General features: G+C 35.6%; 1 protein-coding gene across 4 annotated transcripts in view; it reads left to right on the top strand.

Moving 5' to 3' along the window:
* Nucleotides 1-21,891, top strand: part of RGS7 (regulator of G protein signaling 7) — a 243,269-nt gene that overhangs the window by 139,125 nt on the left and 82,253 nt on the right. For all 4 annotated transcript variants that reach the window (XR_004060577.1, XM_030944612.1, XM_030944611.1 and 1 more), the window contains one exon: nucleotides 20,272-20,322. Coding sequence is in view for 3 of the 4 variants with exons in the window: in XM_030944612.1 (XP_030800472.1) it covers nucleotides 20,272-20,322 (51 nt within the window). In the remaining variant the exon portion in view is untranslated. The remainder of the gene's footprint in view (nucleotides 1-20,271; nucleotides 20,323-21,891) is intronic.

The raw sequence follows: 21,891 nt of genomic DNA, 5'->3' as shown, positions 1-21,891 counted from the left end.
CTAGGGCACTGCTTATAAATTACCTCTGCAATGAGTTAAATGACCTCTGTAATTTAGTCACAATTAGTAGAACTCTCCTCCTATTGTTCTAATGGATGATATCCCATGTTTAATCCAAACAGTCACCTAGTTAGTTTTGGGTTAAATCTGATATAATTACACTTTTGATTATTCTTAAACTTTTTATTTCTAATAATTAATCATGGGATCCAAAATTTAAAAAAGCATTTCACAGAATCACAGAATTTCTAGGTTGGAAGAGACCTTTAAGATCATCGAGTCCAACCCATCTTCTAACACCTCAACTAGATCATGGAACCAAGTGTCAGATCCAGTCTTTTTTTAAACACATCAAGGAATGGTGACTCCACCACCTCCCTGGGTAGATGATTCCAGTATTTGATCACTCTTTCTGTGAAAAACTTCCTCCTTAATTCTAGCCTGTATCTCCCTTGGTGCAGTTTGAGACTGTGTCCTCTTGTTCTGTCTGTTGTTGCCCGGAGAAAGAGACCGATGCCCACCTCACCACAGCCACCCTTCAGGAAGTTGAAGAGAGTGATAAGGTCACCTCTGAGTCTCCTTTTCTCCAGGCTGAACAAGCCCAGCTCCCTCAGTCGTTCTTCATATGGCTTGTGTTCCAAGCCCCTCACCAGCCTCGTTGCTCTTCTTTGGACCCGCTCAAGCATCTCAACGTCCCTCCTAAACTGAGGGGCCCAGAATTGGACGCAATACTCAAGGTGTGGCCTCACCAGTGCCGAGTACATGGGAAGAATGACCTCCCTGCTCCTGCTGGCCACACTATTCCTGATACTGGCCAGGATGCCATTGGCCTTTTGGCCACCTGGGCACACTGCTGGCTCATGTTCAGCCGGCTGTCAACCAGCACCCCCAGGTCCCTTTCCACCTGAGCACTGTCCAGCCACACCGTCCCCAGCCTATAATGTTGCAGGGGGTTATTGTGGCCAAAGTGCAGGACTCGGCACTTGGACTTACTGAACTTCATCCCATTAGATTCTACCCATCCATCCAACCGTTCCAAGTCCCTCTACAAAGCCCTCTGTCCCCCTAATAGATTGACACATGCTCCCAGCTTAGTGTCATCTGCAAATTTGCTAATGAAAGACTCTAAACCCTCATCCATGTCATCGATAAAAATATTAAACAGAACTGGCCCCAGCACCGACCCCTGAGGGACACCACTGGTGACTGGCCGCCAGCTGGATGCAGCACCATTCACCACCACTCTCTGGGCCCGGCCATGCAGCCAGTTCCTAACCCAGCAAAGAGTGCTCCTGTCCAAGCCATGGGCTACCAGCTTGTCTAGGAGTATTTGAGCAAGTTTATATGGACACAGCTATATTAAAATGGAATTGTCTATTAGGCAGAGGAAGACCTTATAGGGCAGTTAATAGGTTATGAAAGCCAGGCTATTTTATGAGGCTAGAGGGAGACCATTGTCAGTGAAATGCTAAAACTGAGAATAAATTTAACATGAAATACTCTTTTGAAATGTATTTTAGTAGAACCAAATAAATTGGTAGAGTAAAAAATTCAAACTAGTGTATTAATTGGAAAGTCCCAATAGAGAAATGGAGGACCACCTGATTTTAGAAAGGGAAAAGGGACCTTTGAGGTCTCAGTTACACTGAAGAATAGAAACAGACTTCTGAACAGGAAGTGCATTGGGAGGAGGGAAGACGCCATTAAGTTTTTTTAACAAGGGAAGGAATGGCATTACCAGTTTAAAGGCTCCAAAGTGCTTCAAGATTTACACTTTTTGATCAAAAGCATTGCATATTTTTGGAAACTCTATCTGTTTGCATTATTTGGGAGCAGTGATTATTCATGTACGTGTCAGAAAATAGGAAAAGACTTCCTCAGTGTACATTAATTATTAAATGTGGAATGAGTCATTACCTCTTGTGGAAGAAACAGAATTTTATATGGATAGTGTGTCTTAGCTTTTGAATGATGTGAGTTTTGAAGGACATTCATGTTCTATAAAAGGCTATTTGAATTATGATTATCCAGGACAAGGTGTCTGTGTAGACATTGTCTTTATTCTTTGTGGTAATCTTACTATTTTTATAAGAATTAAGTATCTCTATTACACATGTACTGGTGTTTTAAAATGTAGCATTATAATTGGGTTCAATTGAAAAATCACTGATTGATAGATGAAAATTAAAAAAATTAAGTTTCCTTCCAATTGTATTTTTTTATAACAGTACCAAAAGCAAAATAAATATTGAGGTTAGAGAGTGAAATGTCAATTTAGTTCTATATATTACATCTATTTTAGATCAAGTCATAATTGTTTGTCTGAGAAGAAGCTCCCAGTTTAAGGGATTTGTGTAAAATAGTTTTGGATCCTCTGTTATAAAAAATGAGATAGAAATCTCTAGTTCAGTGTATTTGAAATACTCTTCTGGCACATCCCTACAGCTCGGCTATTCAGGCCAATCCATCAAACTTAGACATCAATATTTGCTGAATCTCTGTGCTCAGTTTGTTACTAGTCAAGCCAAAATAGAAACTGTCTGTATATCTCTACTCAAAAATGGGATCCTGATGTGCAGATAGATGTAGTGAGAGATCGAGAAGTCCAGAAATAAGAGAAAAAGATAAAATATAATTTAATGAATAATAATTTGGTACCTTCTGTCCAAGACTACTTTCAGATGCAGATAATTATTTGTTTTAAAAATTTACATGTCATTTGTGCTTTAGCAAGGCAGTTATTCAGTTTAAATGCTGTATTATTTTATAATGGGTTATCCAAACAGGAAATTTAATTTACAGAAAAATAGCAAACAGAAAGAAAAAGGGACACTACACAGATTGAGAGTTCCTAAGTTTTGCATTAGCTTCAGCAAGTATATAAGGCACAGTACACAGGAAAAAGAAAAGTGTAATATATTAGTTGTAGCATTTGCAATAGGTGTCCTCAGTCAGCTGAAACTCTTCTCAAATCAACAGATCTGTCAAATAAGAAGGAGATTATGGCCCTAGGTCTCAGATCTAATGATGATTTGTATCACAATTTGAAACTTTTTGGAACTATCTTTTCTACCATTGTTTTGGAAAGGAAAAAGTTCCACTTGCTGACATAACTAAAAAAAATAAAATGTGTTTTTCATCTGTGATTAGTATGGACTTGGTAAGAAGGAAGATAAAAGAAACAGTAAAAAATTCTGCCTGAAATCCAAAATGCTTTTTGCTGAGTATTACTACTTCCAATGTGAGATTTTTCCGTTGGTAAGTGAAGCCTGCAACTTTAGTGCTAATGAAATAAATAGATTCATTTTAAAAATTTTATACACAAAAACAATACCTAAATATCTTTCATGGGAAGACAAACTTGAGTAAAATCCATGCACATTTGATTTGATCTTTCTTTGCTCAGAATCTAACTAAATCACTGAACTGAACACATACCACGGCACCTGTACACGATGTGTGTGTCTAAGCAGCTATGAAACAGCCCAGTTAATTGTCTGAAATCTAACAAAGTGTGGGTGCACTCGCTAGGAGTGAGATGTTGCCTTGGGATTCCAAAGGTGTTTACTCTTTATCTGGAAGGTTCTTTACAGTTTCCAGTTGAGGGTGTTTATTAACGGTATCAACCCTAGCACTGAATCACACAAATTGTCCTTTCATGACCATTTGTAGCTGCAAAATAATCCTGTTTTCCCAAAGCAACTTCTGTATAATACAGCAGTCTGAGTGTAATTAACATTTCAAAAAATGTAAAGGACATGATAGGAATCAAAGTGCTGGAAGAGTCATTGGTATTATATATGTGCAATATTTCTTCATGGCCTTTTTATCTGGCAGATACTCAGGGTAATATATGGTTATAGTGCAACAAAACCAGATAGAAAGCCTGAAGCTGAATTCTTTTCATTGCCCAAGTGTTCAGTTTATATTCCCTCTCACCTGCTTAAATAACAGCAAAAAAAGAAAAACCTGGCAAAATGAATGCTAATGTTAATAAAAAAAAAGCACGAAAACCCATTCAACTTATGCCCAGCCATCAACGCAAATCATATGATTTTCATACAAAATAAAATCAAGAACAAGCCTGATATACTTTGAAGTCCTGCCTGAATTCATCATGTTAAACACTGACCTTTATCTGTATGTTTTCCTGTATCTTGCATGGCTTTTCTAAATAAAAAGATCAAGGGTCATTCATTATTAAAGAAGTATTGCAATAGATAGTGCAGCAGGCTAACAATCAATGTTATTAAGGCTGAATCTTCCCATTTGAAGCAACACGAAAATTTGCATGTCATTCTTTTATTAGGTTTTTTTTAATATTTTTAGTATGAGTATAGTATTCCTCTTGTAAATGCAGCAATCCCTGCACCTCCTCCCCTCAAAAAAAAAAAACAAACCAAAAATCCTGGTGTTGCCAAAGGCATACTACCAACCTATGGCTCTTAAGTGAGGTTTAAAATTAAGGCCCTTGGATTTTCAATATTGACTTAATTATTCACTCTTTGTGGCAGTAGTCTTTTCATTTGGCCTCTCTGACCATTACCACAGCTATAAAGTGAACTGTGTACTCACTTCATCATAGTACAACTAGGGGACTTAATGTTGCTGGAGTTCTTCCATATACCATTTGTACAAATTGTAAATCAATTAAATATTTTTTCTGTAATTGTTTGCAGGGCACTTTGTAAGTTTTACATCTTTAAGAAATAGCACTTGTTTTAGTAGCGCATCTTCTGGGACAAACCAAGTATTGTTGTTTCCCTTGCTGGAAAGCTGTTTTAAGCAGTGATCATTCTTCTGTCAAATCCTTTCCCTTGTGCCAAATATAGGTAACCAGCTTTGGTGCAGGTGGCCACATCAGTCAAACCCAAGACAACAGCAGGTCCTTCAAATAATATATCCGTCAATAACCTCGTCCCACTTGTTTGTACATATCCACTTGTCTTTCCTTTTCCTTTCTTTTCAGCATAGTTACCTAACTGGCCTCTAAGACACTCCCTTTTCTGTTACCCCAGAGACCTGTCCTCCCTCAGCTTCCCTGCACACAGAGAGGAGGGGGCACAGCTTCTCTTGGTTTTTACATACATGACTTTAATTACCAGCATTCATCTTGTGAAGGCATCAATCATACATCAAACAATGTGTTTTTGAAGGAGGGAATATCATTACATTGCTAATGCTTCTGGTAAAACAAATGTGTTTTATGTCAAAATAGACTGAATGTTTCTTCTTTATAGAGTGCGATCATACCCAATTTAGAGCATGGTTTCTTTAGTTTCCATGGCCCAGGGAGGTGCTTGAGAGACGATCAAGACAGATTCTTAAACAATATGAGGAGTTGGTGCCTTTTTTTGCACATCCCTTTCACCTGTCAGGTAGCAAAAGTGCAGATAAGTATAAAAATGTGCAGTATTGTATAGAGAAGTTTTATATTTGAAGTAAATAGCTCTAGATGGTTATGGTTTCACCACAGATTTGCATGCATACTGACTTTAGAAGGAGTAAAAAAATAGACTTAAAGTTTCTTAAGCAACTTTAAATAGCCATTTGTTTTCTGTAAGTCTCAACATATGTCATAGCTGAGAAGAATTTGAGCCATATTTCAATATCTTTTTCAGTAACTTCTTGAAACTATGTTGAATTGAAACTTTTAAAATGTTTTTAATGACCATAATGGAGTTATTTTGGATTTTCCCATTGAAACTAAGACAGAGAATGGTTTTATAATATTCCCTTTGATTTATCATTCAATAAAGAGAAATTACTTTTAAGCATAGCACCAGAATTAAAAATAGATTTGAAATTAAAACTTAAGAAGACATGATTCAAAACTGCCAAAATAGTAAGTTTGCTCTTTCTTTTACTTTTGAAGAAAACATCTTTTAGAAGCTAAATTCCAGATACTTTCCAAATGTTTTCATCCCCACTGTATATAACTCACTGTGTGGAAACAGGTATAGTAGTTACAGGAGCTGTGATTTTTAGAAATACACTTTCCAAATGGTATTTGCTATATAAAATTGCAACAAGTGTTAGCTTTTCGAGACTCATCTGGGTTTTTTTGCTTCATGGTAAGAGGAGAGATGACTCATCAAGAAGAGAGAGGCATGGTATGAGATAAGGAGACCTATCACTTCTATCATTATAGTGTTTGTATTGCACAATAAGAATATCTTTGAATTTAGGTTAAAATGGAAGTGGCAAGTTATTAAAGATATACAGTGGAATAAAAAATTTTATATATTCTGATAATGACTGACAAGCTAACACCTTAAGAGAAAAAGGTGGACAAAATTTTCCATTATTATCTTCTTATTGTATCTCTTGTGTCTAAAACTCTCAATGGAATATCCCTGAGTGCTCTGTGTAGCAGATCCTATGGCTCTGTCCTCTGGTCTTGTCAAAGAGATCATAGAATCAGAGGATAATGAAGCACATCCATCCTACTTCTGTTCAAGCTTTCTACATCTGCTTAATTTAGAAGAATTATCCATTAAGAGCATTTATGATGCTATATCTGGCGAACCAGTTTTCTGCTGTGAAATGTTTTCAGAGCCACACTTTTTCAGGAGAATGTTTTTGACATTGCCATTATCAGAAAGTACTGAAATACTGAGGGTTTTTTATTGTTTTATTATTAGACTAGTGTTAGAAGTTGTCGTATGAGTCAGAAAGAAGAAGATGAAAAATTCTATTTGTTTTATGCTAAGAAAAAGGTTTTGTCCCTGTTGAATCACACATTTTGATAGCATTAAAGGAAAGCATTTTTAATTTTTCAGTCTGTGCAAATCTTTGATGTTGGGGTTCCACTTCATATCAAAATGAAGTTTGAGAGCCTCAAAGTTTGCTGCAAGGTAAGAAACTCTGGTGTCTCTGGTTCTGTTGTGATTTGTGAAGCATCCTTTTGAAGATTCTCTTTTGACTGGGGATACTCAGAAAATAATAAGTCGGGGCTTTTTTGAGCAACCACTGAACATGATAAACATAGAAAATCTTAATTATTCGGTTAAATGCTGATTGTAGGGTCCTTAGCAGAGGGACTCGCTGTTCCAACATGTTTGAAAAACAACTAGTATAAGATACTTCCATGTTAAAATTACTGAATGAGCTCTGCAACGTGAAACAGCAGAGTAACTCTTACCTCTGCCAGATGATCTGTCTTCACTGATATGCTTGGTTTGGTAATCATCATCTTTACTAAGTTTAGAGTAGATCAAATTTAGGCATCGTTAAAGCATTACATGTTTGTATTTGCTGTGTATGTAACAAGAGTTACTTGTGTGGGCTTCATCTTAAGAACCTGTGCTCAGGGCTGTAATTTTCCTCTATATTCTCTGTGCACACGTTCTTGTTTGAAGAACAAGAACTGGTCTACCTTTGTTAGTTTACTTGCTAAAAACAAAAAAACACTAACTAGCAAGGACATCTTTCATAATGCAAGCTGAATGATAATTTTAAATATGTGAGAAGGAAAAATTGCTGAAAAGTAAAGTGTATTAACAGTAGTAAAACCTTGTTGCTTCCTTCCCCTTAGTGACAGTCATTTCTAGAAGCATAGCCTGTGAGGGAAAACTCAATACTGTAAGTAAGAAAGAAAGCCAGTTTTAAAGCTGAATCTATAGATACTTTTTAATATACTCACTTAAACTAGTAAGCCATCACTTTCTTTAAAAAAAAAATTAAAAATACAAGCATATAAATATATTCCATCAGCCATTGCTTAAAACTGTGGAATGTTTTTCCAGAAATAGCAATGGCCAAACACATACTCTTTGTTAAGTCAATAAAAGATGAGAGCAGTGAATTTGAGATGAAGAAATTCTTCTGATATTTTCTGACTGGTGTGAACTGCTGCTGTGTTTGTGTGCTGCAGGACAAATAGAGTAATCTCTTGCTTGATTGCAGCATGTTTTACTGGCTGTTAATGTGGCTGGCCTGTTCTCATCCATTGGACATAATTTGTTGATAACAAACAGTGCTAAGCGGGCATTTATTTGTATATTTGTTATTGACAGGAGCCCAGATTTATGCCAGGTCAGATAGAATTGGAATAGTAGAAAGGAAGACTAAAACAGCCAAGTATGTTCTTTTTTGGTTTTTAAGTACAAACCTGCTTCATTCAAAGTGAAGCTGAAATTTGAAGGGGATATGCTGATTAAGGCTTCCCTTCTATGTGACTTATATCTATCCTGTTTTGCATCAAGCAAAGCTCTCACCAGTAATATTACTACTACTCCCTTTCCCCTTTATTTTGAGAGGGGAACAGTTCTGTTCCCAGGCTGTCAAGCTGCCATAACCAGGCTTTTTGCTAGTCCAAGTACAAGCACCCTTTGCTGCTCTCCCCTGATTTCTTATCTGACAAGAAGGTAGCAGGAGAATTATATTAATTTCTGGTGCCAGATTGAGCAGGATATATTTATCTATGAAGAAATACTTTAAATTTTTGAATTTTTGGGTTTTGTTGGGTTTTTTCCTGTTGCAGGGAGTGCAGCTAGTTTTCTTTTGTAATCTGTAGATGAATTCATTTTAGCTCTTTTAAGGATGTAAGACGATTGAGCAAGAACATGTTTTTCCCAAATGTCTTCTTACTCACCCCAACCTTGGGACCATATTTTGTGTAGACGTCACAATTCCTTAGCTGATTGACAAATGTTTATTGTCTCCAGGCCCTCAACGCAAGAGTTGTGTTTACTTTTGCCTTCCACTTGTGAACAGTAATCCTAGTACTGGATTTCTATTTGCTTGATGTTTCTTCACTGATCCTGCCTTTATTTTCCCAAGAGAATATATATCATCTGTTTCTGAGTCTGCAGTCAGTGGTTAAGGAAGAAATGGTGGCCATCAACAATTTTACATAAAATATGTAGAAGTCCTCAAAAATTACAAGGAGAAACCAAAAGTCAAATAAATGGTTTGTACAGGGGCTGGGAAGAGGGCCAGGTTTGGATAGGTAGCTGAATGGCTGTGTACATGTTCCCTCACCAAGGGTGATTTTACATCTAGATACTATTTATTCTTACTCTGACAACGTAAACAGCAAAGACGCAACAGGTGCTAAAAGTAGTATCCACGTCACTGCATACTCCTAGGCAACAGTGTGAACCTAATTTTTTTCTGGATTTTGTGAAGAGGGAAAAAAAGAATGAAAAAAAATAATGAACTACAGTCTCATCTTTACAAAGAGCTTCTGTACTCACAAGTCTAAGTTATTAAAGACCCATCCTATGTCCACAGTAAGACACCATCAGTTCTCAGCTCTTTATTTCTAAAGAAATAAAACATTGACATGTACATTAAAATAACCCGAAGAATAGACTCCAGACTCCAGGACATGAACTATTATTTATTGCACTAATACTTACAGGTTGATCTTTTCAAAATGCTTCTCTGTTCTCTAGCCCCCAAAATCCACAGCACAGTATGAGGAAGTATTATCTTTACTGTAGGAATAAATACCAAAGGTTACATCTTGGACTAGTGGTCCAGGATTGTCCAGAATAACGTCTTTTAATCATTCTTCTACTTGATAATGGTGGAAAATTACTCTCTCCAGCTTTTCCCCATAAACTTACGAATGCTTCCCATGAGGTTGTGGATTAGTGTTATTAAATGGTTGCTCTGGATATAATGAATGTGAGGGTAGGGATAGGAGAAAACAGAAGGTTTTTGGAGTTTGTTTCTTTGTCCAAGCTCCAAAAGACATTCCTAAAATGGAAGCATTAGTGATGGCCCTATGAACATTGCCTGATACTGATGAAAAAGCAAAGAACTTTCCTTCAAAAATGTATTTGAGTAATGTGGTACCACATTACTTGTCAAAGCAGAAAGGTGGCTTTTGAATTCCTATAAAAATGTCATAGAGAAAAAGCCAGTACTAGCTACAGGGCTGCAATTTATATCTTACAAATGCTGATATGAATTTCCTTTGGGAAACACAGCAGCAAGAGAATGTATGTGGTAAACTGAAACATAGAAGGATTTATTTTCTCCAAGTTTTACTTTTAGGTTTGATAAGTTTATTGTGATGGATGGGAGCACAATGTATAAAATGACTGGCTTGTATACTCAAATTTATTAGTATCTATCATTGAGCATATACCATACTTAAATTTTCAAATTGAGATAGAAATATATTACTTATTATGGATGATATTATTAAGTATATTTTAAATCCAAGAGCTGTTGATTGCATATTAAAATAGTAGTTAATGTCTATCTCAACTTTTGGTAAATCTCCATTGATGGATAAATCTTTTTAGAGAATTTAAATTGTCAGCAGAACTTATATTTCAATGAGTAATTGGGAATTTTCTAAGAGCTAATAAATTTTACCTTTATTATGACAGGGTTCTTGAGGTGCATATGTAAAGAACTTCCATGAGAACTCTGAGATTTTTATATCTTTGAGAACAGACCCAGTAATATCTGCTTCAGATAGTTGTGCAGCACAATTATCAACATTTAGAATAAATTAATTCATAATCTCTGAATAGTGATGAAAGACTGCAAATGAAAATTATGCTGAGTTTGGTGGAAGTATTGAGCTGGAGCAAAGTAATTTTTATTTCTAACTCACTTCATTCCATACTAAATAATTTTTTTTGTTATGCCAAGCAACTAAGCATACTAAAGTCATATTTTGGTAAAAACTGGATGGGATTAGATTTTCACTCAGAATAATGCTCAAAAATATAGGTACTTAAAATTTGGATAACTTAATTTTCTTTCCCTTTTGAAAATGTAGCCCTGCAGCAGATCTTTTGAAGTGTAAACTCTGAGACATAGGAGTATTAAAATAATCATGGATCTGGAGGAAATATCACAAAAACATCCAGCACAGATTAATCAAGAATAGAAATTCATTTGAACTTTCTGTGGTCTATTGAATATGAAAACATTTCATATTTCAAATAGAAAAAAAAGAAGCCTTGAGCAAAGTTTTGATCAGTCAGTGACATTTCTGGTGTAACACCTGAATATTCTGATTAAGGTTGAAGGTTTCTTTGCAGCTTCAGCAAACTTTCTTGTATTTTATACTTTTTATTTATTAGTACTATTTGAAAAATAGCTGATCTGTGCTACAGGCTGAGGAACAATGGTAATAAAGAATGAAAACTTCCAGATGACTACTTTGGCCAGACATAGTATTTTCATTCTGCAATTTCTTGGCATTTTGTTGTGAAATTCATGTTTTCAGACTTTCTGTTATAGCCTGTTTCCCTAAACTGGATTGTATCTCTGAAGATAATTATTTTGTGTAACTCCTGTATTGTAGACTTTTTTTTTAATTGGGAAGAAGTTTCCTGTTGGAGTGGTTTCTGTATGTGTGAGAGTGGCTGGGTAATGATCAGATTCTTGGGAAACTTGTGGTTCAGGAGCATCTGCAGAGCATCACATTGTGCTGCTGTACTAAGCATCACTGAATCTCTAAAAGGTGTATTTTTTGTCATAATAACTAAATTAAATAGATTGGATTAGTCAGGAAATCGACACTGATCAAAGAGGGTTTTTTTTGGACATCAGTTTTGAGAGTCTTAAGCAAAGAGAACAGCAAAAGCATGAGTCACAGAAAGAGTGTTTTGAAATAGCAACAGTGGAAAAACCCATTTTCAAACCAACTGTATAAATTAACTATTATTGTGTAGGAACACTTTGTGAGGAAGTACATTGACATTGTTGCTGGGCAAATGTCAAAACTGCAAGTCACTCTGTCCCCACTGACTTTCTTCCTGGAGTCAAAATCCCAAATCAAGTCTAATATAATGTATATATTTATTCCCATTACCCCTGAATTAGGACTTGAGGATTTTCCCCTGTGAAAATCCTCCATAAATATTAAAAGCGTCTAGCAGAAATTACATTGCTCCTCACTTCCTTCCATTGCCATCTGTGTGTGGGTGTCTTTTGGGGGCCAGTATGACAAGAATTGGAAGAAGCATTTCTGAAGGAAAATATTGTATTTCTTAGAGATATTAATGTGGAAATATAAAAAAGTACATAATTGCTTGAAGCATGGTCAGGAGTTTCACAAAGTTTTTTGTTGAACTTAGAGGATTTTTGGTTCTACACTCTATTTTCAAGTTGCTGATGTAAAAAAAATAAGAAAGCAAAAGAGTTTATTGTGGCAGAGATAAACTCAGGCAGCTTTTACTGTGCTGTGAAGATTATCAAAGTGCAATGTGCAAACACTTACTGATATGTGTATGAGAGAAAGAACATATGCTTATCAATCTACCTCTTTTCTATATACAAAGTTGTCAGCAAGACACAGTAAAACATCCATAGATACAAAAAGAAGGGTACATAAACTATTTATGGCAAGTAGCAAATTTTTGTCTTAAGAATGCATTGTCAGTTTTCCTGAAATAATCTTGGATGAATTTTTCACGGTGAGAATTCAAGACAATTAGACAAAAGTGATGTTTCTATTGCCCTTTTACATGTTATTTCAGGAATGGGAGGTCAGACTTGTCATAGAAGTCACGTATTCATTTCCTTCTCAGCTGTTCTTGAGGGTGACTGCTCTTACATTCATACCCTGCAGTGTTCTCCGCCAGGATACATGTGCCAGTGCTGTTCTACTTCCCATTAACCAGACTGCACAGCAGTAGGGAGGGGAGTCCAGGAGCTCAGCTTCCCACATGGACGTCCTACAGGGCTGTAAATAATTTATTTTCTCTTCTCATCTCCTGAGCTATTTAACACAAAAGAGCCACAGTTCCAGCAAACAGAATTAAAGGGGGCCACAACCAGAATGCCTAAAAACTGAGGTGGAGGCATTTAAGTTCAAAGGCCTGAAACTGCTTGTGTCTGAGCAGAAATTTGGATCAAGCTGCCTCATAATTTAGAGAATGTAATTAACAGACAGTAGAGACTGTTCTCTTCCATGTGGAGTTTCTCATTATTTTTAAAAAGAAATTACATCATCATTGAGAAAGATAGAAAAAAAAAGTCTTAAGTTGGTGGCTAGGTACTGACCTACAAGGTGGGGCACTGATATTGCAGAACAGCCTCATTGCCTGTTGATTTACACTGTACACACTGGTGGCATGGACACCCTTGTGCTTGGTGTTTGGAGGCTTCCTGCCCTCCACTTGGCATTGGATCTAGAACTATTTTGGAGGATGTAATTTAGCTTGAGTTCCCAAAGGTAATGGTAGATGGAGAACATGATGAGTAGCTGAATTCTTGGATGTTTCCCTCTTAATAATACCCAAGTGTGTCTCCAGGTTTTTGAAAGGTAAAGAGAGGAATTGATTGAGAGAACAAGGAAGGGGCATCATGATGAGACAAGTTGGAAATCACTTAGCTTCTTATCTTCTTTTAGCATTATTTAAGATTTCTGATGAACAGGAAATCAAGTAGGTCTCGCTGATAAGTCTCTTGGTCTCCTTATTTATCTCAGTTTTTAAAAGTTCTGCTTGAAGAAAACATACACTAGTTAAAGATGAAGTGTACTTTTATGTTTTTCTGGTTCTGGCTGGTTTGTTTTTGTTTTGTTTTTCTTTTTTATTTGGAGGCGAGGATTTCTCATAAATGAAATTTCTTCAAGGCATTTTAATGTCTTTAAAATTCTACTTATATTTTATGGGCTTTTTCACCCACAATTTTTTTTTTCCATAGAGAAAGTTTTTAAGATTTTACATGTCATGTGCACACTGAAACTCTATTATCATTCATCAAGATCATGAGGCTTTGCATCACTTTGAAGAAAAGCATAAAATTTCTTTTGCAGTAGACAGGCTGTACAGGGCTTTCATGCAACTTAGTTTTTCTAAACAGCATTGCTCTTGTCTTGCAAATGTTTAGCATGGAGCAATGTTCTTCAGCAAGATACGGAACTCTAGTGCTTGGGATAAGAGCCTTGGGATTACAGAGTTTCATCAGTGGTTACTGGCATTTTGCCAATTAAGCACAGCTTGTGTCACTTGTAAAATGATCATTTGTGACTGTGGAAGAGATCTAAGTAGAAGATGTCTTTTGGGAAACTTTAGAGAAAAGTGTTGCTGGAGTGAAGCAGCAATCCCTTTTGCTGGAGGACACAGGGACCTGTGTGACTTGCCACTTTTACAATAATGAGTGGCGCAGATACGCAGCCGTATTTAATTATCCTTTCAGTGTTTATAAACCAGATTTCTGCTCAGAAGCTTGGTTATGAGAGAGTGTGACTCCAGGGTTTACATTACTGAAATTTGTTGGTCAGCACCATTGATTCATTTCATATTGGTAAGGAAATGGAACAGATTTTTGCATTCTTTATTGGCTCTTTCACAATATGAATGTAGATGAATTTTCCTGTCTAAAGCAGAAAGTCACAACAGTATCAAGCAACATGTTGTTCTTCACAAGGTTAGGCTAGGCAGAATTATGGATCCTTTCTGCCCTTCTAGGCTTAAGTGTTTCTAAGCACTGCTTACAGCTGAGAATGAAAGAATCCAACTCAAAAGCAGTAGGATGATTCATTTGAGGGTTTTATTTCTGCAAATTCCTTTATCTACCTTCACTTTGGAAAAAAAAAATCTTTCAGCTTATGTTGTTTTAAAACTAAAAAACTGCAATTACTTTTGTGCTTGAGTAGTTTCATTAAAATATGTCATATTCTCTCTACAGTTAGTATTATTCAGAGGATTATTCAGAGACATTTTTAAATCTGCACCTGGGTACAATCTTCCTTAACAAAACTCGAACAAGTGTGTGGTCCACCCTGAATTATAATAGGTCAAAAGAGTAAGTTTCTGCATTTGTTTTCACCAGTAATTCTAAAAAAGCAAGTGGCAGAAATATATGTGAAAATTGAGATGTAAATAATTTCCTAATCAAATTGCACTCTGATCAAGGATATTTTTTTTTAAGAAACCCACTTAAATAGTAAAGGTCAGAAAGTTAAATATGTAAGTGCAATCAGCAGGGTATTCAAATTATTAGTGTCAGCTCTGTTACCACTCATGATAAAAATTCAACCAAGTTAAATCTATAACTCTATTTTACATTAATCCAAAACAATACAGAAAAGAAAGGAAAAAATCAATTAGCTAAAAATATAGGGTGGTAAGAATTTTATGGGGCATATGATTCTTCAGGCACTTCTGCAACCCCAGTGTCAGAGATGGGTCCCTGCATTCTTCTTTCACCTTTCTGTGGACGCTGCAATCAAGTGATGCAAAGCCGCTCTTTGCTCAGCTGTAATAGACATAGGGAAAAATTAATCTGAATAATCCAGTATAGGTACTGGATAATAATGTATTTTTCCATATTTTAAGCCAAATATAATATAGCCATTGTTTTTCTTCCCTCTGTCCTTCTGCCTGTAACTATATAGTAATAGATTTCTTTCCGATATATGCATGAAGAATTCATACACAAGCTTTGTTTCTCAGATAAAGAAAATAAATGTTAAAATATCCATGCTGGTATAACTGTGGAAATATATGCTATGATTTGTAATTGTGAAAACTTAAGGGAGAATACAGATAATTTTTGCCCCATTTACCAATGAAAGGCCTTTCTTGCAGAGTCCTCCAATCCATTAGACAGCAATTTTTGTTAAAAAACAGCTTGTGCTTAACGCCTGAGAGACCACTGGTGTTTACAATCTCCCTGCTCATCTAATCCACTTTCCGTGTTTCCAATGTCTGAATCAGTGCTGAGAAATGGAATTGCACATTATATTTTTTTAGTCATGATCAAGTATTTTGAAGTTTCTATCAGTGACTAAACTTAATTTCCTGATGTATCACCACAAAGTGATGGTATTGAAGACGGAAGTTAAAATGACCCAATACCCTCCTCTCTCAATATAAAAAATAAAGAGAAATAATGGAAATACAGTACTGTTTCCTTGCTAATTTAGTAGTGGTCTTGTCTTAAATTTAGACAGTGATATTTTCTAGAGTCACGTTAATTAAGTTTTCTGTACTGCGAGCTGCCCTGCACAAAACTCTCCAGGTTCTGAAGGTGAGGTGATGGTGAAGCAGTGAAGCTGGGCCAGCCAACCATGAGGCTCCCTTGAGGGAGCACCCAAATGATCTGCTCCTGCCTCTCAGCACCAAACAGGCACAGCTGCCCAGATTTCACGGTGCTGGGCAAACATGACCATCATGCCATGGTCAGATGGCAAAAGCCTTGGTTGTCAACAGCAAAACCCTCTCTCTTGCTATCAGCAATGCAGGGGAGCTTCATGCGTTGCTTTCTCTCTTCATTATCTGCAGATATTCTGAGGTCTAAAAGTAAAAACAAGAATAGGTTTCAGTTACTAAACCAAGATATCAACAGCAAAAGACTATTTTCTTTGCGAGGTTGAACCTGTGTCTTTATGAAGTAAGAAATCATTGAATTGTTTCTCAGTGGTCTCTTGGTTTGTGGTTCTAATTAATAAATTGTACTTTCTTGCAGCTGTCTCTTCTTACACTAGATATGTTTTTGAATTTTGGAAAAGGTAGAGCATTTTGAATTTTGCTTTTTTTTCCCAGTACTACTATCATATCTTTTTTTTCCTGTCAGATGAAGGCTTACGTGGCTCATTGCATCTGTGCATAGCAAAAATTTGATTTATAATCCTGTGAAATTTTCTACAGGTCAGAACCAGCACTTTTGGAAAATGTATTCTGTAAGGACTTATTTAGAATAGGTGATTTTCTCTGAAAGGTAACCTTAGCATTGCCCTGGCCTTTATGGCTTTGACTTGGAAATTACTATTGCAGAGTTCAGAGAGCATGCTTTCCTCAAAAATATTTTCTTAAAATGCTGTGACATCTTCAGCAACTGCTATTTTTGGACCATTTCATTTAAAATTAATCACTTGTAGAATCTTCAGCAAGTACATTTCACAAAGAACATGACTGAGTCTTTTTCATTTGTATATGAATATAGATGTGGTTTTGCCTATTTCTTTAAAGATTAAAGTCTGTCTTGTTTTTGGACTTGAGTAAGATCTTGTGAATTTTATTGCCTTTATCAGGATAGGTGCTGGCATTTAAGGAATCTTACCCTCGGCTTTCAGGTTCTATATCTAAAACCCCCTTTTTTCAATGGTTTTCTGCTTTTGCTAGCTTTAAGGTATTGTTAAAGATTATTGCTTTACCTTGTCCAATTTTATTTGCTTTATAAATTGGCATGACAACTGAAGGTTTTTCTAGGATTTCAAAATTCAGTTGGCAGTTAGAGTGAAGTCTTCTGCACCTTGCAGATCTAATAGCCAACTTGCCTTTTTTTGCTGCTTGCTGGAAGTGAGGCAGGGAGACCTGGAGAACTTGAGAATGTGCTTTAACAATGTTATAGCTGGGTCTTTGATATCACACATTAAACAGTATACAGAAACTGAGGATCTGACACAGCAAACATTTTCTATTTTGGATTGCTGAAATTTTCCTTTTCGGGTGAGTCCATTGCAAAGGTAGTGGCTTCCATGAAATTTACATCTGACTAGCTTGTCTTTTTGCTAGATTTCTGGCGATATGACAGAATCAGGCTTGAAAGTTAAAGATTTTTCATTCCATAAGTATTAGTTCTTGTTTAGAAATAATGAAGTTTATAGTGTTCTTGTTTAGAAATAATAAAGTTTATAGTCTTGAATCATAATTCCTATAGATGTGAAGTGTCATGTATGAAAACAGTCAAGAATTTACTGGTCAGATTTTTTTCAAAGCTACATTCACAGGAAATATTATTTTCCCGTTTTCACCTGTTTTGCCGCCTTGTTGTTTTATTTTTTTTCCTGAGATAAGAAATTAGAGTAATGGTTTTGCCTTTAGAAACACATTTGCCTAAGTAATAAACCTTAGAAAAGGGCACAGGAATAATTAAGGGAAACAATGTTTTTGATTAGACATTAAAACTAGTAGCTACAAAAACACCCAGCAAGCTCTACAAGTTAATGCCTTTATTATTTTAGGACCAGAGTTGGCCCCAAGATCTCCCAAAGAAATATGAACTAATGAATTTCTCACTTGATATATGACAAATTGCAAGTTTGTTTTGCTTGAATAGCCTTTACTCTAGAAGGAGAGTGTTGATGTTGATATTTATTAATCTGTCATGAAAGTCATATCTCTGAAATCATCAGAGTGTTAGAATGCAACAGCTGGCTTAAACTCTGTCCAGGCTTTCATGTGCCAGGGCAATGGCTTCAGGATAAAGTGTGAATACAGCATCAATGAACTTTCATAATCAGGTGGTGCCATTTTCAAGAAAGTGGATTGCCCACTATTGTTTATAATAAGCCAAAAGACGCTGGAACATATGGAGGTGAAATTTCTGATGTGCAGACCATGTATACTCAAATCAGAGTTTTCAAAAGAGGAAAAAAGGAAAAAGTGTTTGAAGGCAAGATGAAAAGAAAACTTCTTCCCATATGGTACCTGAGAGATTTGAAAAAAGACAAAGTTAAAAATCAGTTTTCAAAATGTCATTTTGTTTTTCCAATTTTTGTCTTTGATCTTTGAAGATTTAGGAAAACGTTTAGGGCTGACTAAATTCTCTAGTCAGCTGACAGAAAAATATAGCTATGCTTGGAACTGCGTCATTGACGTTTATGAAGTTTCATCTTATAATAAACTAAAATTCTTCCTTCAGTGTCAACCTTGTAAATTTCATATATATAAAAAAAGGATGAAAATTTTATTTAAAAAAATAAAATATTTTTGGGATAGGAATATCTGTGTGAAATATTTTGTATCCCTCCAACAGCATGCAAAGGTAAATTCTCTCATTTAAGGAATACAACAGTGTAAATACTTTGAGAAAGTCTGCCACTGCAGTTTAAAATCTCTCAAGATTTAAACATTTAACATAGCAATGAAAAATGCTTGCTCCAGACATGGTTATTAAGTCTCTAAAGATTTTTACTGCTATGTAATCAAGTTTGTAATGCATACATACATGGAAAGCTATGATATAATCAATGAGGCTTTGTAATATACATGATAAAGCTATTCACTGAGGGTAATAAAATAAAATCTAGAAGTAGAACCAAATTTCCTTTCTTTTCTGAAATGCCTTTTTAAAATACTGTTTTCATTGCCTTAAGAAAAGCAAAGAAAATTATTCAGTATGTAAAATACAGGAAGAAACTGAATCTAAGGAGTGACAGGGGAAATATACTCCACATTCTAATGTTATATATATTATAGTACATTCAAGAGATTTTATTGTTTTGATTTGGTTTATACTTGTGTAAGTTGTATAGATTTTTATTGTTGCTTTAAATTTAAGGTTTATAAAAGAGGTTTGTTGTCATGCTTGGTGGGGAATGGATGAGCAAGTTAAATATTGGTTCTATAAGGAAATATGTGATGTCTCTATTACATTGCTTGTCTGAACTGGGGGGTTTTTTCATGAAACATAAAGAACATGGATGTAACATCCCTCAGTGTTTCACTCATTTTCCCTCTAAGCCAGTTTGGTTATTTCAAGTTGCTCAAATTATGAATGTGGCTTGGGGTTTTTTTCCTGCAGCAATGCTTCATAATTTATTTTACAAATCATGTTCACAGTTGGTAAAGTTCAACTGTAGCTTTCTGTCTGAAATACAAGCCTGACTTCAGCTGGTGGCATAAAGTGCAAAGTGTGATAGAAGTGCAGTTGATAGAAGTACATGCCCAAGAGGAGCAGATGGGTTAGGAATTAGGAGGTGAGGTTGGAAGGATACTCAGTGTGAAAGGCAGGAAGAAATCTGGTATCAAAGGTGTTAGGAGGTAAGCAATAGCATGGGACCTTAAAATAAGGCAGGCAATTAAATAGAAAGAAAAAGATATGCAATAAATTAAGGCCTAGAGAGCAAGGGAGACTGGAGTGGTAAGGAAAGCACTTCAGCGCTGAGGGAAAATGAATTTTGTCAATAGCTTAGCCATGAGGTGGAATTTGATACACTGGTGGTCCATATGTAGGTAACTTTGCCTTTACTAGTAAACTAATTTTTAAGCAGAGTGGGGAGTGCACAGGGAGTGGGGAAACTTAGATTAATAAAGTGTTTTTCCGTGTACATTTTGTGGCAGTGTAATTTTTAAAATGCAGACTACTACTGCACACTTAATGCACTTCTCTTACTTTTTGTAAGTCCTAGCCTAAAGAAAGAAGTTCTATGCCTCACTGCTAAAACAAAGCTAAAAAAAGAAAGTAAACTAAAATAGAATGGCCAGTGTTTTTTTTCTAGACAGACTGAGCAAAAATCGTAGATCTCTTTTGTGAAAGAACAATATGAATTGCCTCAGGGATCTGAAGAATAGTGAGAGAAAACTTACTAATCTATAATGCCTTTTCTTTTGCTCCTAGGTTCAGATATTGTTCAATGGTTAACGAAGAACTTATCAATAGAAGACCCAGGTAATTTCTCTTGTTTTCTTGTCTTCAGATTCTAGGGTTTTTTTTCAAAATTATTGGATCTGACTTTGTTTTCTGCTGTGGTGGGAATGCCAAGACAAATATTGGACCAGTACAATTTCAATGGCTAAACAGACATAAAATCTTAGAAACCTTTACTAACATATTGAGGATTTTGATTATCCATTTTATTGCAGGAGGTATCAGGAAACAATATGGGAATGATAATGACAGTTCTTTGGTAGAAAATGTGTTTGAGTGCATGAGGAATTCACTCAGTGTTATGCTAAATAGTTTGTTCAATACAAGATGTTTTCTTGCAGAATTTTTCAATACCGAAAAAATACATAGAAGTACTAAAAACACATTCTTCTACTGTTACCAAAAGTGAATCTTAAATTTGTACACTTCTGTAGCATCTTAAATGGAAAATGAAATGCAAATAAAATCAGTGAAATGAGGAAACGAGGAAGAATAGTTCATTACTTGATCAGCTGGGTTAGGAAATGAAAGTAAGGATTTGGTTCCAAACTCTGCCTTGGTATCTTGTATGCCCAGCAGGAAACAAAGTTTGGTTATTATATTTAGCTATTATTTCTTTCCTGGGTTTACAAGAATCTAGTTACCTGATCAGAAGTTTTCCATAAAGGAATTATTTCTAGTAGAAAATGCTGAATTGTAGAAATAAAATATTCTATGGAGGTTCCCATTTCTTTTGGTTAGAGGAAAAATAATCTTCCTTCTTTAAAAATGATGAGAAATTAATAAAAATTGGTTTTTTCCTTGCTTTTTTCTTTTTTTTTTATTTTTGGGAGTAATCTTTGTCTTTATTTTTAAAATGTGTTTTTCTGTCAAATTAGAACTCAAAGTATGATAATTGAAAAAAGCAAAATCACTGTGTTTAAAATTGTGACTTGAGCAATGAACAGCTATCAATATGTAATTTGTAATTTGGAAGTAGTCAGTGCACAACATATTGACATGTTATGTGAGAGAGATGACTACAATTTCAGCTAACTTTGAACAGTGTTGTATGCTTGCTTCCTGGAGATAATGTGGAGGCTTCAAGTGACCTAAGTGTGATATTGCATTTCTCAGTTGTCAGCTAAAAAACACCTCTTTGTGTTTACAAGAGTTTGAAAGATTCTTAGACTAAGTTTATTTGATATGGAAGCTTAACCTTTATTTGTCAAACCAGAGCTGCAATACTGGAATAGGTTGTTGTTCAGATTACCTGCTTGTTGCAAAATTTGGAATAGAACAAGCTTCTGCTAAACAGAAAACATGTCTCCTTGGTTCCTTGTGTTCTTATTCAATTAAAATTAAACAAACACACAAACTACTAACATATGTAACCAAAACACCACAGTAATTTAACTGAAGCTGGGTTTTATCCTCTCAGATTACATGGATGGAAAAAAAACTATCCACAATGACAAAAATGTCTTATGTATTTTGGTCGTAGTCCAAAGTCAGCTATCTGGAGCTGGTTAAATTCTGATCTTCAGAAAACAAATCGCCCTAAATGCTTCCTTTGGGTAATGCTCAGAATTGCCAGATGACAGTGAACTT

This window comes from Camarhynchus parvulus, chromosome 3 (genome assembly GCF_901933205.1).
Source record: "Camarhynchus parvulus chromosome 3, STF_HiC, whole genome shotgun sequence".
NCBI lineage: Eukaryota > Metazoa > Chordata > Aves > Passeriformes > Thraupidae > Camarhynchus > Camarhynchus parvulus.
The sequence above is the reverse complement of the archived record's forward strand: the minus strand, read 5'-3'. Positions and strand labels throughout refer to the sequence as shown.